Source organism: Orycteropus afer, unplaced genomic scaffold (genome assembly GCF_000298275.1).
Source record: "Orycteropus afer afer isolate SDZICR_OR568_19922 unplaced genomic scaffold, OryAfe1.0 scaffold00002, whole genome shotgun sequence".
NCBI classification, from domain to species: domain Eukaryota; kingdom Metazoa; phylum Chordata; class Mammalia; order Tubulidentata; family Orycteropodidae; genus Orycteropus; species Orycteropus afer.
Genome location: NW_006921589.1, coordinates 21,734,461 through 21,750,125, shown reverse-complemented (window position 1 = coordinate 21,750,125; position 15,665 = coordinate 21,734,461). Strand labels below are relative to the sequence as shown.

Here is a 15,665-nt window from a genome sequence, read left to right as displayed (position 1 = left end):
TTCTTCCATGGCTTTTATGCTTTCTGTGCTTTTAGCTTTTATGTTTAAATTTTTTGGCCCACTTATCCTGGTGTAAGATTCAATTCTGATTTTATTTTTTAGATGATTATCCACTTGTTCAAACAATATTTATTGAATGTTTCTTCTTTTATGTAATGTTTTTATGGTAGTAACCACATGTAAAATATTAATTTCAGAAAAAAAGTGAAGTTTAATTAAGATTGTCAGTGAAGATATGCTTGGCTGAGCCTCCTTCTCTTCTCTTCCCTTCTTTTCTTCTCTTCCCTTTTCTGAGTTGTGGGACTTCCCAAGTCAATATTTCTATAAAGCCTATCAACATAGTTTAATTGAAATGTAGTGAGATTAGTCTCATCTTTTTTTTTTTTTTAATTGTGATTTGGATAAAAATTTACAGAACAAATTCACTTTCCATACAGCAGTTCACTTACACTTTGTCTCATGACATTGACTACAATTTACCTCAATGCAACAGCTCCCCTCCTACTTCCTCCCAGTAGTTACCTGTTCTCTGTATCCATCCCTCCCTGCATTCCTGCCCCCTGAGCTGTCTTCCTGTGCATACATAGCCCTTCTTTCTCTCATGATTGTTCTCTCCAATGATTGTATCTACCTCAGGTACATGTTCAACTGAGATTAGTATTCTTTGGGCATAGATGTCTCCCAAATTTATTGAATAGTTTCACAATTTCTAATTTTATTTTACATATTTATGTTGTGTAGTGCATTGCTTTTCAGACACTCTAGGTAAAGCTGATATGAACTGGTAGCAGGAAATAGATAATTGACCACTACAAGATGTTCATTTAAGCAAGAACACTAGGCAAGAAGAAGAACAAAATTTTAGCACCAGTCCTGGCATTAATAATTTGACCTTCACTAAGTAACCTCTTTGACCATCTGTTTCCTCAGTTTTGTAATTGCTTGGTGTGGTGGTTAAGTTTGTGGGTCAACTTGGCTGGGCAGCTGAATGTAGTTATTCTCCATGGTGAGACTGGTAATTAACTCCAGGGTGGAATCTATTGGAGCAGCTAAGTAACTGCTTTGGGTATGTGGTCTGCTTCCTGTATATAGAAACAGCTTTGGGAATGGTCTCCAGCCTATGGCATGCTTGGACTCTGCATGTAGCCATGTCGTTTTTCGGCAGCCTGCCTTGCTCTGCCAACCTTGGGACTTTCAATGGACTTGAGTTAATGGCCTGCCATGTGGTTTGATAACATCAGGATTGTGCCATTTTCCTTGTCGACCTTGGCTTTGTTAGTCTCAGCAGCCAGTAGCTGCTTGAGTGAAGAGATGCCTCTAGCTTCAATGCACTGGGAGCAAGAGGCAGAGCTGAAGCCCAAGGTCAAGGGGCTTTCACACAGCCCTTAGAGCCTGACACTTGGAACTTGGACTTCTAGCCTCCAAAACTTTAAGAGAATAAACTCCTATTTGTTCAAGCCATCCCATCTGGGTATATTTCTGTCAGAGAGGTACTAGGTAGCCAAAACACTTGGTATTAGTAAAGGACTGCAAGTCCTCTCCCAGCTTTAGTATTCTATTTGATTCTGGCACAAGCCCTGTTTTCTCATAAGGACATTGTGAAGGCTGAACAAGAAAATACACATGAATACAAACTTTAAGGTATAAAACACTGCACAGTGGATGCTAAAGGATACAGGGATAAATCTTACATATATCCTCATAAATTACCTTTTTAGAGTAAGTATATAATGAACAACAACAACAACAATATAATGATTAATAATAAATAATGTCTAGGTTCAATAAAGGAGGAAAAGGAAAAGAAATTATGTTAAACTCAAAAGGGTGCCATCATTAACACAATCAGTTAAGAGTTGCTGTAAATACCAGGTTCATGATATTGTACCTTCATAGTTGATGCAGCCATTGGAGTCTTCCTGACCTGCCATCAGAGCTTCTACTTCCTCCTCTTTCATCCTTTCACCTGATGAAACAAAATTCTTTTCATAAAGAAACCAAAGGATACTTTCAACATTCCACCTTATGTGATCAGTCATGGACTCCTTCAACACATGTATACACTAAGCTCTTCAGGTTAGATAGCATGCCCTTCCTATTTTTCCCTGCACTTAGTAGGTTGTCAATAAATTGTTTTTAAATGCATGAATTAGATATATGCACATTATTCCTGATCATCTAAAATACATCCTTTAAAAACTTGCAATGCTTTATTTTTTTCACTATCAGTATTTTAATTTTCCATTTCTGAAGAACAAACTCATTGTCAGTGAGACTAATTGAAATTATTTTTACCTTTTGACTATTCTTTTTTATTTTTCTATTGTAGTTATTTCCCTACCCATTAGGATTATAGCGTATTTAAGTTATACCCTTTTAATATATTCTGTCCTTTATTAAGTATATTTAAATTCTCCTTACCCAGGGTGGCTAAAACATGGCGAAGTTCAGCACCCATGACTGTGCCATTGCCTTCCTTGTCAAAGACACGCAGACCCTCAACAAAGTCTTCATAGGTGCCCTGGTCCTTGTTGTTGGAAATAGCTTGTAGCATAGGCAGAAATTGTTCAAACTCAATTTTCTTGGCATTCATCTCTGAAAGAATCATAATTTGGAGAGTTATTAGCTACCACGAAATATCATCTCTGAGTCACAAATTAAATTTGAAAATTTGTCCTAGATGAGCTGAAAACCCTTTATACAGCTTGTATTGTAGTTGTTAAATTGCTAAGATGACAAAATGATGGTAATAGATAATACGTGGGCTCCAGGGTCTCAGTGCCTGAACTTTCATCCCAAATCCACCATTTACATTTACAGTGAAAAGTTTCTTAACTTCTTTGTGCCTTAATTTCTTCAAATGTAAAATAGAGATACTTCATAGTGTTACTGTGAAAATGAAGAGAGGTAATACATGTGAAGCTTATTACAATACCAGGGTCATACTGAGTGCTTAGTAAATGTAAGCTGATATTTCGTTAGTGTTGTTAATTTAATATTTTCCATAAAAAATGACTATCTCTCATCTGTCAATCTATTGTACCGTGATGGCTTGCATGTTGCAGTGATGCTGGAAGCTATAGCACTGGCATTTCATATACCAGCAGGGTCACCCTGCTGGACAGGTTTCAGGGGAGGTTACAGACTAAGACAGACTAGAAAGAAAGAAGTGACCAAATCCACTTCTGAAAATAATTGGCCACTGGAAACGTTGTGAATAGCAGGGAAACATTGTCTGATATAATGCTGGAAGATGAGCCACTAAGGTCAGAAGGCACTCAAAATACAACTGGAGAAGAACTGCCTCCTCAAAGTAGAGGTGAAATTAATCACATGGAGCCAGTAAAGCTTTTGGGACCTTCATTTGCTATGTGGCATGAATCAAAATGAGAAGAAACTACTGCAAATGTCCATTAATAATCGGAATGTGGAATGTACAGAGAATGAATCTAGGAAAATTGGTAGTTGTCAAAATGAAATGGAACACATAAAGATTTATTTCCTAGGCATTAGTGAGCTGAAATGGACTGGTATTGGCCATTTTGAATCAATCATATGGTCTACTATGCCAGGAATAACAAATTAAAGAAGAGTGAGGTTGCATTCATCATCAAAAAGAACATTTCAAGATCATTGTACTTCAAGATCTGAAGTACAATGCTAATGCTGTCCTATATATAGGATAATATCCATACACATCAACCTCAAAAACCAAAAATGAAGAAATTAAAGATTTTTACCCACTTCGGTAGTCTGAATTGACCAAGTATGCACTCAAGATATATTGATAATTACTAGTGACTGGAATATGAAAGCTGGAAATAAAGAAGAAGCATTAGTAGTTGGAAAATATGGCCTTGGATATAGAAATGATACCAGAGATTGCATGATAGTAAGACCAGTAATGTATTCATTACAAATGCCTTTGCACCAACATAAATGGTGACTATACATGTGGACCTCACCAGATGGAACACAGAGGAATCACATTGACTAAATCTGTGGAAACAGACAATGGGGAAGCTCAATATTATCAGTCAAAACAAGGCCAAGGGGCTAACTCTGGAACAGACCATCAATTGCTCATATGCAAGTTCAAGCTGAAGCTGAAGAAAATTAAAGAAAGTCCACAAGAGACAAAATACGACCTTAAGTACATCCCATCTGAATTTAGAGACCATCTGAAGAATAGATTTGTTGCACTGAACACAAGTGACTGAGGACTGGACAAGTTGTGGGATGACATCAAGGACATCATAAAATGAAGAAAACAAAAGGTCATTAAAAAGACAGGAAAGGAAGAGAAGTGCAAAATGGATGTCAGAAGAGATGCTGAAACTTGCTCTGGAAGGGAGACTAGCTAAAGCCAGTGGAAGAAATGATGAAGTAAAAGATCTAAACAGATTTCAAAGGGGAGCTGGAGAGGACAAAGTAAAGTATAATGAAATGTGCAAACAGTTGGAGTTGGAAAATCAAAGGGGAAGAATGTGTTCAGCGTTTGCCAAGTTGAAAGAACTGAAGGGAAAATTCAAGCCTCAAGTTGTGATATTGAAAGATTCTATGGGCAAAATATCAAACAATGCAGGAAGCACCAAAAGGAGATGGAATGAATACACAGAGTCATTGCGCCAAAAATAATTGGTCAACATTCAGCCATTTCGGGAGGTAGCGTATGATCAAGAACTGACGGCATTGAAGGAAGAAGTCCAAGCTGTACTGAAGGAATTGTTGAAAAACAAGGTTCCAGGAATTGATGGAATACCCATTGAGAGGTTTCAACAAACAGATGTAGGGCTGGAGGTGCTCACTTGTTTATGCCAAGAAATTTGGAAGGCAGCTACCTGGTCAACTGACTGAAAGAAACCTATATTTGTGCCCATTCCAAAGAAAGGTGGTCCAACAGAATGCATAAATAATTGGACAATATCAATATCATATGCAAGTAAAATTTTGTTGAGGATGCTTCAATATGGTTGAAGCAGTACAAAGACAAGGAACTGCCAGGAACTCAAGCTGGATTCAGAAGAGGATGTGGAATGAGGGATGTCATTGCTGATGTCAGATAGATCTTGGCTGAAAGTAAAGAATACCAGAAACATATTTGCCTGTGTTTTCTTGACTATGCAAAGGCATTTGACTGTGTTGAACATAACAAATTCTGGATAACACTGAGAAGAATGGAAATTCCAGAACACTTATAATTTTGCTCATGAGGAACCTATACACAGACCAAACAGGTAGTCATTCAAACAGAACAAGGGGATACTCTGTGGATTAAAACCAGGAAATGTGTTTATCAGGGTTATATCCTATCACCATACTTCTTATTTGGTCTGTATGCTGAGCAAGTAATCTGAGAAGCTGGAGGAAGACTCATTAACAACTTGTTGTATGCAGATGATACAATCTTGCTTGGTGAAAGTGAAGAAGACTTGAAACACTTACTGATGAAGATCAAAGACTACATACAGCCTTCAGTATGGATTACACATCCACACAGAAAAAACAAAATTTCTCACAACTGGACCAATAAGAAAAATCATGGCAAATGGAGAAAAGATTGACATTGTCAAGGATTTCATTTTACTTGGATCCATAATCAACATCTTTGGAAGAAGCAGTCAGTAAATCAAGTGATGTAATGTGTTGGGCAAATCAGCTGCCAAAGATCTCTTTAAAGTGTTTAAGAACAAAGATATCACTTTGAAGACTAAGGTGTGCCTGATCCAAGCCATGATCTTTTCTATAGCCTCATATGTGTTTGAGAGCTGGACAATGAATAAGGAAGACCACAGAAGAACTGATGCATTTAAATTGTGTTGGGGAAGAATATTGAATGTACCATGAACTGCTAGAAGAATGAACAGATCTGTCTTGGAGGAAGTACAGCCAGTATGCTCCTTAGGAGTGAAGATAGCCAGACTTCGTCTCATCTGTGTTGGTCATGTTGTCAGAAAGGACGAGTCCCTGGAGAAGGATATCATGCTGGGTAAAGTAGAGGGTCAGCAAGAAAGGGGAAGACTTTCAACTAGATGGATTGACACATGGCTGTGACGATGGGCAAAAGCACAGTGATGATTTTGAGAATGGTACAGGACCCAGCTGTGTTTTGTTCTGTTGTGTATAGGTTGCTATGAGTGGAAACAACAGTATAAATACACAGAAAGCTATAAAAATGTACTGAGATATGACAAAACCATTAGCATATAAATATGGTAAAATTTAAATATACATCATTTAATATACCACCTTTGTCCTGAGATCTTGTAGGGCCTTCAAATTACATTTTAAGTAATTTTTAAAAGAAGCTATGAGGAAAACATGTGTGATAAATACTCTGTCAAATAGTGCCTAAGGCACTTGATGCTAGCCAGAAGTCTGTCGGTTCAAACCTACCAGCCACTCCTCGGAATGAAGGTTGGGCAATCTACTTCCATAGTGATACTGTCTCGGAAACCCAAGGAGGGGTTGCTATGAGTTGGGTCCGACTCCATGGCACATAACAATAGCAAAAATCTGACTTTCTTGGAGTTCAGAAGCCAGGAGATGATAGGGCTTTCTTTGGTATCTTCTGACAAAATAAACTCATTTACAGAAAAATTATAAAATAGACTATCCTGGTGTATATAAATGCCCTCATATCACAACTCCCTTTTCCTAGTCTTCTCAGACTAGAAATCTAGTATTGTGAGTAATATTAAAAGAGATTGAGTTTGAAGCAGAATAAATCTGAACATTTATTAAAAATTCCGTTGATTTGTTTGATAACTTGGAAAATGGCATTTACATATAAAGTTTAGCCTGGTGCTCCTTCACTTAATCTCATGCTCTCAGCTACTCTCTGCACATTTTAATGGGGAGTTTTCCTTCAAAGAGAATAAAGTCAAAGGAATATTCCCAACAGACTGATTTAGAGGTAGTTTTTCTTCAAATCAAGTGTTTTTTTTTTTTTTTTTTAAAGAATGAATATTTCCAAAACTTTTTTGGTTATCAATGAAAAAATATTCACCCCTCCTTTTTTTCCTGCAGGAAAAGGTAAAAAGCGCAACTGTCTCCTTGATCAAACTTTACTTTTCTCTTGTCTTTTTTACTCTGTGTGGCATCTTATATTTTGCCATGAGCCACTGGGATTAAACAAACACACAAACATTTCTTTGTTCTATGACATGATTTATGTATTGAGCAGATGACTTTTGGAATTTTGCCTCTTAGATATCTTACTGATTTTTTTTGTCCCAGGATTTACCAGAGGAACTGAAGGAAAGTTTAGGTGAGATTTTTGAGTTTTTCTGTAATTCTTTAGAAATAGAAAATACTCTTATTAAGATGACATTCTGCTTATTCTTAATTATAATAGCTAAGTTTCTTTTAAGGAGTTCTGGTGGGGAAGTGGTTAAAACATTTGGCTGCTAACCAAAAGGTTGGTGGTTTGAATCCACCAGCTGCTTTGTAGGAGAAAGATGTGGCAGTCTTCTTCTGTAAAAATTCACAGCTTTAGAAGCCCTGTGGGGCAGTTCTACTCTGTTCTATAGGGTCACTATGATTTGGAATTGACTTGATAGCAGTTGGTCTGATTTTGGTTTGGCAGTTTCTTTTAATATTGCTATAGAAGTCAAAAGACAGAACACTGGACAAAATCAGGAGGTGTTTTAAGTAAAAACCACTGTGATTTCATTCCCACAGCTTAAAAGTATAGGTGGTCTCTAGAATGGTGCCATTTTAATTTACTCAGAGCTGTTTACAAAATTCATTGTGTGTTAGCCATTTAACATCTTTGTCAAAATGTACTTATGTCCATGTAAATTTAAAGTCTAAGAAATGATTTGGATTTGGGTATAATTTCATTTCATTAGCCTTTAAATTATGAGCATTAGAGATGATGATGATGATAATGATGATATTAGCATTAGGTATTCCCCTTCATTGTTGTTGTTGTTGTTGTTATGTGCTGGCGAGTCGGACCGACTCATAGCGACCTCTCCTTGGGTTTCTGAGGCAGTATCACTACGGAAGTAGATTGCCCAACCTTCCTTCTGAGGAGTGGCTGATGGGTTTGAGCCGCCAGCCTTCTGGTTAGCAGTCAAGTGCCTTAGCCACTATGCTACTAGAGCTCCCTTTTTATCTTGCAAATTCTCAAAGGAAAGGGACTTTATTTTATGAGGGGAAAAGCTGAGATTTTTTGATGGCCAAGGGGCACACTCAGCGCCATCACAAACAAATTAAGCCTTATTATGTGAAACTTATTAGTAAACACACACATACACACTCCTCCTTCCATAATTCTCAGAGAATCTGATGTGTTACCTTCATTGCTGGGATTTCCCAGGACCTTCTTGACCTCTGCATTGGTGGGATTTGTGCCCAGAGCCCGTAGTACATCACCAACCTGGCTTAAAGTGATCTTGCTTTCGCCTGTCCTGTCGAACAGGAGAAATGCCTCCTTGAACTCTGTAAAAAAATAAGGAGCATTAGGGTGCTTTTCTCAACCTCAGACCTATTAATGAACACAGATCCCATCAAGGATGCAGTCCAAACTCTTCTCTATTCTCATACCTTTTACCAAGCACTCAACTTGTTATTCTTTGGACTCTCCCTTGTTCTGGCCTCACACAATCATAGGCAAACCTTTCAGTCATTTCCTATTGGGATTATTTTAAAGCAGAATTTCCAATTTCAAGTCATATGCTGTTATTAATCATGTATGGTAATTAGGGCTCCTAGTTATATTTATTCATATTTTCTTCAAATCCTAAAATCTCTCATACGGTTAACAAAATTAATAAAATACCCCAAAACAAATTTTCAATCAGGGTTGTGTTGAATAAGCTTAACCAAATTTATATATATATAAAACTACCTCCTCTTGATGTACAAATTTATTAAGCTCTCCTTGTAGGTAGTTTTCTCCAGGAATAATTTCACCTTTCATGAAAAATGTATAAGGGAGAGACAAACATCCAAGTTGCATAATGTCCTTTAACCACATCTGTGTATGCCTCCAGTAGGCTCCCAGTATAAATGATCCAGAAGGAGAACTGTTTGTCTGCATTTATTGATATGGACATCTCTTTAAATATTACTCTTTTTTTCACATAATACATATGACACTGTTGTCATATCAGTTTCAGAATTTAAGTATACATTTTTCAATGAAAATTTTTATGGAGGTAATTGTAGATCCATATGCAGTTGTAAAAATTGATACAGAGAGATCCCTTGTACACTCCTGCCTTTTCCCACCAATGGTGACATTTTGCAAAATTATAATATAATATCACAACCAGGATATTGACATTGCCACAATCCACCAGTCCTACTTAGATTTCTCCAGTTTCACTTCTACTTATTTGAGGGTGTGTGTATATTAAGGGCATATTTTAAAGTGTTGCCTATTATTATCATAATCATTTTATTGGTTATTATTCCTAAATTTCAAGGAGCCCTGGTAGTACATGACTGAGGTATCTGACTGCTAATCAGAAGGCTGGTGGTTCAAACCCACCAGCCACTCTGCAGATGCAATACTGAACAATCTACTTCCATAAAGATTTACCACCTCAGAAACCCAGTGAGGGTCACTATGAATTGGAATTGACTCAATAGCAGTGGCAGTAGATTTTTTTTGTTGTTGTTTATTACTAAATTTCATAATTATTTTTCAATAGAACTGGACTCACATTTTAGAATTACAATGACAGAATTTAGAACTGTACACCAAAAGTTTAGGAACTAGTGCTCTCTATGGGTTGAAGAGTCAGTAAGGTCATTCAGTTGAACTTCAATATCACTAAGTAAAATTTTCCTAGGAAACCAAAAATATTAATAACAACTTGTTGTAGATAACACCAACACTGAAAAAGCCATCTGTGAATGATCTGGTCAAGTTGAAAGCATTCTTTATAGGCTGTAAGTGATCTCAGATCAAAAGAAGCTATCTAGATAGATTACTCATCAAAATGAGTAATCGAATAAAAAATCCTATCTTACTATCCCTCCATCCTAATTGAAAATTCTATCAGACACTGTATTTACGTATTTATGATCAGCTACAGATCATGTTACCATACTTTGCTAAAACTTTCTCCTCAAATACAAATTTATTATTTTAATTCAAATTCTATACAGTTTGGCTATACAAGATCACTTCCCTAATCTAAAAAAAAAAAAAAAACATGCTGAGGCACTTTGGAGTCATTAGTTAAATGCTATTTTTCATCTTTTTAAAGGACATGTGAAACTGAACTATTCTTGTTACTGGCTCTAGGCTTACATGCACCAATTGCTAAGAGGGCTCACTGTTACCTTGGGCAGATGCTGATGTAGAAATAGGATTTTATAGGCTATAATAGAATCACTCTGACATTAACTGTTTCATTGCTTTAAAGGCAGAAACCTGAAAGATACTGTTCTTCCTACTCCAGATTTTTAATCCACTCAGTGGTATTGTAGAAGAAAAGTCCTGTCCATTTGCTTCCATAAAGATTACAGCCAAGAAAATTCTATGGACCATTCTACTCTGTAACACATGGGGTCACCATGGAATTGACTCAGTGGGCACTAACAACAACCCCAGCTTTAAAACTAGACTGTTATTCTCTTAAAGAGTCTAGGACATGGGCTGGCAAACTATGGCCCAAGGTTTGACTGCCTATTTTTTTTGTAAATAAAATTTTACTGAAATAACCATGCCCGTTCCTTTATAAGAGAGCTCTGGTGGTGTAGTGCCTAAGGCATTTCACTGCAGACCAGAAGGCTGGTGGTTCAAACCCACCAGCCACTCCTCAGAAGGAAGGTTGGGCAATCTACTTCCGTAGTGATACCACTTCGGAAACCCAAGGAGGGGTTGCTATGAGTTGGATCCTAATCCATAGCACTGAGTTTGGTTTTTTTGGTTATTCCTTTATAAATTATCTATGGTTTTTCTCATACCACACAATAGAGTTGACTTGTTGTGACAGAGCTTATATTGCCAAACAAAGTATAAGATATTTACTATTTGGCCTTTAAGAAAAAGTCTGCTAACTCCTGGTCTAAAACTTTGCAACTATGCTAGAACTTTCTGTGATAATGGAAATGTTTTATATCAGTGCTGCCCAAAAAGCTACTAGCCCTGTGGCTCTTGAGTAATTAAATGTGACTAGTGCAACTGAGAGGAGCTCTCATAGCATAGTGCTTAAGGCACTTGACTGCTAACCAGAAGGTTGGTGGTTCAAACCCACCAGCCACTCCTTGGAAGGCAGGTTGGGCAATCTACTTCCGTAGTGATACCACTTCAGAAACCAAAGGAGGGGGTCTCTGTGAGTCAGATCTGACTTGAGGGCATATACTAACAACAGTGTAACTAAGAGAATGAATTTTTTAAAATTTATTTAGTTTTAATTAATTAAAAATTTAAAAGCCACAGGTGACTAGTGCCTAATCTATTGAATAGCACAGGACCTAGACTTTTAGAATGCTATAATTTTCTAGTTACTTTTTTTTCCCCTTTTCTCCAATCCTGTGATACATTCAAATAAAGTCACTATGACACTGTTGTTATTGAAAAAGCAAGCAAATAATAGAAGTCTTCATTTCTGAAAATATAGAGTTTCAATTTAAATTAAAATGTTTATGTTTATCTTCCTGGCACAAGAGTAAACCAGTTCACCACATCAATATTTAACAAACTTCTATATCCAAAACATATTCACATATGGAGTAATAGTTTAATGACCAACAGTAACTCTTCTGTCTCCTACAAGGATTTTTAAATCTTTCATTGCTTGGTCCTGCCATAGTTTGGCAGTAAAAATGACATTGTAACTTAGATATTTGAGAAGACAGAGATGCTGTACCTGATAATGCAGCAACATCATTGGTGAAAAATGCATTTTAAAAATCCATTATATTAGAATCACGTACTGTTTTCAATAAGATAAAAATAGTCCTTTGTAATATAATTTCAAATGATCTTGAATTCTGAATCATCAAACCATCTAATTGAAGACCATTAAGCATATTGTAGATGCATATGAGTCTGCACTACAGCAATTGTCATCTTTTTACTTAATTGATATCCAGACATGAGATATTTCATACACTGGCACCGACTGAGGAATGTGGAATCCTTTAGGTAGAAAGCTGAGTATTTTAATAGATTCTTATTCATCACCTATAATTACTTATATATTATAACACATATAATATGTACATACTTATTATTTTGATCAATATTTATATGATCCAAAGTAACTATGTTTTTTCTCTCCGTCTTTTCTATAGATGCATTACTGTCTCAGTTCATTTGGGTATGTGACAGAAACTTTCCCACCATAAAAAATTTCTTCCTATACTTCCTAATAATAAATAAATAAGATGTGGGGCATTGCAGTGACCTCCATGGGATCTGCTGGTCCAAGGACCAGAGGAAAAAAAAAGTGGGAGCATTATTCTTAAGATTTGGAGTCTTCTAGCTGGTAACTGCATTCATGAAAGAAATTTCTAACTGATCACCTTTTTGATCACATGACTAATCCACTGGAGCAAGTGCCATCACCTCCCTGGAAACCTGTCCTTTATCTTTCAGGAGGGATTGGACCAGATTCTTTTAAAGTTCCTTTTACAGTTCTATGACTAATTGCTACTCTCTTCTTGTCTCTGAATTCACTTTTATTCCGCATCGACTTCACCATCTAAATCTCTCAACTTACCGTTATAATGACTTCACTGTAAGAAAAAACATCAGTTTGGCAATTGGCCAACATTATAATCAATATTATTTTATAAATTGAACAATATGGACCTGCCAAATCCCTCCTTAAGAGTTTGATTAAGAAATTAGTCATCCAAAATAATCCTTTCTTCAATAAATATGCTATTCCCTATTGTATCACATTCATTTCCTTTAGAAATCAGTGAAATAAACTTTTTTGCAATGTTTATCTTTTATTTGCTTACACCTTTGATTACTGATTACAGTAGGGGATTCTAGTTGAGAGTATTTATATTTAGAGTGACTGAGAGCATTTATATTTAGAGTGGCAACACCACTGGGGATAATTAAGAAGAGCTAATTTCATCCCAAGGGAGTTGGTTTTCTCACATGCCATCTTTATGCGTGTACACGTTAACAACTATATCTTTTAAACTTACCATCCTGCTGTTCCTTAGAGAACTCGATCTGTTAGAAAGAAATTAATCACAAAGAATATTTTAACCAAAAAAAAAAAAAAAAAAATTCTCATTTTAAAGTGTATCCAGCTCATTTCCTGAGTCATCTTCAAAGTAAGCTCCATAAGTAAGCTTACTTTTCAGAGTTCAGGAATAGCTTGGACACTATCAGGTTGAACCACAAAGAAACATGCCTTAGAGATAAGTGATACTTTGGATACTAGGCAGTGCTCTGCATACATCTGGAATAGAGAAGCTCAATTCACTTACCAGCAATCTGGTCAGCACTGAAGGACTGCAGTGGTGAGACAGGGAGAAAGAAAGAAACAACTAGTATTCTTTCAAATGCATTGACAGAAGAATGAATGCTCTCTGTTGTGAGTGTTTTAGGTCATAGTATAAGAAGGTTGCCTTAGGGTAGTTTTGAATCTAGAAACATAGAAAGCTATTGCAAAAGATCATTAGGGAACATCTCTCCATATCTTAATCAATGAATCAATGATTTAACAAATGCTAAATCAAATACTTCCTGGAAAAATATAATAATCTATGGTATGTTTAAGGTATAGCTAACACAGATACACTACATTGCAAAGTAAAAATACACTGCATTAAAATGATTAAGTCTGTTTTTATAAAAGTACACTTTTATATTAGTACATAATATCCAATGCATCAAAAACAGTTTACTTAATTTTAGCTATCGGTATCCTTGGATAGTATTTTAAGGAATAGTATTTTGCTATAGTTGCAGTCTTTCTTTTTTCTAGATCTAGGTATAATAAATCTCATGTGATATGTAAAAGTTGGTGAAGCAGAAAGTACTGCTTTGGGAATACGATGGATTTTTCCAGTTGGCATAATCAGGTCTCATTACCTTCTCTGGTTTTCCACTCACCTCAACAAAAAACAAAAGTAGATTCTAAAGACTCAAATTTGAATATGTTTTCTCCAGTTCTATTCCTTATATGCCTGTCTTCTCAATAAGATCATATCCACTATCTCTATCCTCCTATAAATGACAAATAGTTTTCTCAAAGGACCCACCATGATGGAGTTGCTGGGCTTCAAATAGCGGCAAATGTGAAGAGTGAGGTGAGGGTTGCTCCAGTTCCTGAGTGGGATCCTCTCTTGCAGAGGTTTCCTTTTATTTCTGGGGAAGCTGTGACCTCACAACCAGTATTAGGTTTCAGAGGGAAGTTACCACACCCCTTGGAGAGTTCTTTAGCTTTCTTAGGGCAAAGGGAAAGAGGGATCTGTACCCTGAAGGCTATTTTTAGGAAACTAGAACCTAGGAGTGGACAGCCATAGTGAGACTGAAGTCTGTCAGTACTTTTATGGTCTTTCTTTGCTGAGAAGTACTTTTGGAGTGTCTTCCTTTAAGAAGCTTATTTGTTCAGTGGCAGAGGAGCTTCATATTTCTCTAAGGGCTTGAGTTGACACCTTCTCTTGGTCAATCATAGACTTTGCAAACTTCTAGATAGGCAGTTTTTATATTAATGGAAATTCTTGGGTAGAACTGGCTTGGAGTTTTAAATGACAACTGCTATGGAAGGAACATCCACAGAAGCTTTGCCCTTTATGGTAAAGTTCATATGACGTGGAAAGGCTACACATGCTTCTTTGGGTCACCTGTGTAACAGTTGGGTCTATTCTTGAAATCTATTAAAGTCCTTACTCTTACTTCTCAGAAATATAGAGTTCATCTAAGCTGAGAATGGTTTTGAACTTCGTATTCCACTACTCTCTGTCGATTTCCTGGCATAAACTGTGATTTTATTCCTATATCCCTGTTAACTTTATGCTGGATGGCCAGGCCATATTTTTCTAATTTCTGTAGCTCTTCTGGAGAGAAGAGCTGATAGACCATTTTTGCATTCTTTTTCTTTATTCGTATACTTATGCTTTTAAAATTTTAGCCCAAGTTCTTACTAGAATATGCTGATTATGTTTCTATGGTTTCAAACGTTTTGTGGCTGGTGTTCCAGAGGGCGTGTTAAACTTTCCACAATATTAGAACATGGAGGAAAACAGGGACAATTCCATTCTATGTAGTAACAATCCTAGTTAGGGACCTTAAAGAACTCACAGCAGGGGCTGTGGAACACACGGTTATACATTAGAGTTTTAAAAGTGTATGATCGGTCAGAGTGCTTGGACAGTGCAAACAGTTAACATACTGGGCTGCTAACCAATAGATTGGAGGTACAGTTCCCTTAGAGGTACCTCCAAGAAAGACCTGGTAATCTACTTCTGGAAAACCAGCCATTGAAAACCCTATGGAGCACAGTTTTACTCTGACAAACATGGAGTCACCATGAGTAGAAGTTGGCATCACAGCAACTAGTATGGTATGAGTGATTGGTTGGTGATGGAGTTTCATGGTAACTTATCTGAAAATAGGGGGGCGAATCCCTTCCCAGAGTGTACTTGGAAATGATCAGACCTAACATGTCACTAAAATTCAGACAACATATTTACCATCTTTCTACATGTTTAGAGAAGCTTACAGGCTC

The 15,665-nt window shown here is 36.6% G+C and overlaps 1 protein-coding gene across 1 annotated transcript in view; it reads right to left on the bottom strand.

Moving 5' to 3' along the window:
- MYL1 (myosin light chain 1) overlaps positions 1-15,019 on the bottom strand; it is a 17,054-nt gene extending 2,035 nt beyond the window's left edge. Inside the window, 7 exon segments of the mRNA XM_042783540.1 lie at positions 1,889-1,966; positions 2,422-2,595; positions 8,305-8,448; positions 13,132-13,159; positions 13,420-13,444; positions 14,197-14,381; positions 14,894-15,019. Of these exon segments, the coding sequence (XP_042639474.1) occupies positions 1,889-1,966; positions 2,422-2,595; positions 8,305-8,448; positions 13,132-13,159; positions 13,420-13,444; positions 14,197-14,381; positions 14,894-15,019 (760 nt within the window).
- Between the last annotated feature and the right edge of the window lie 646 nt (positions 15,020-15,665).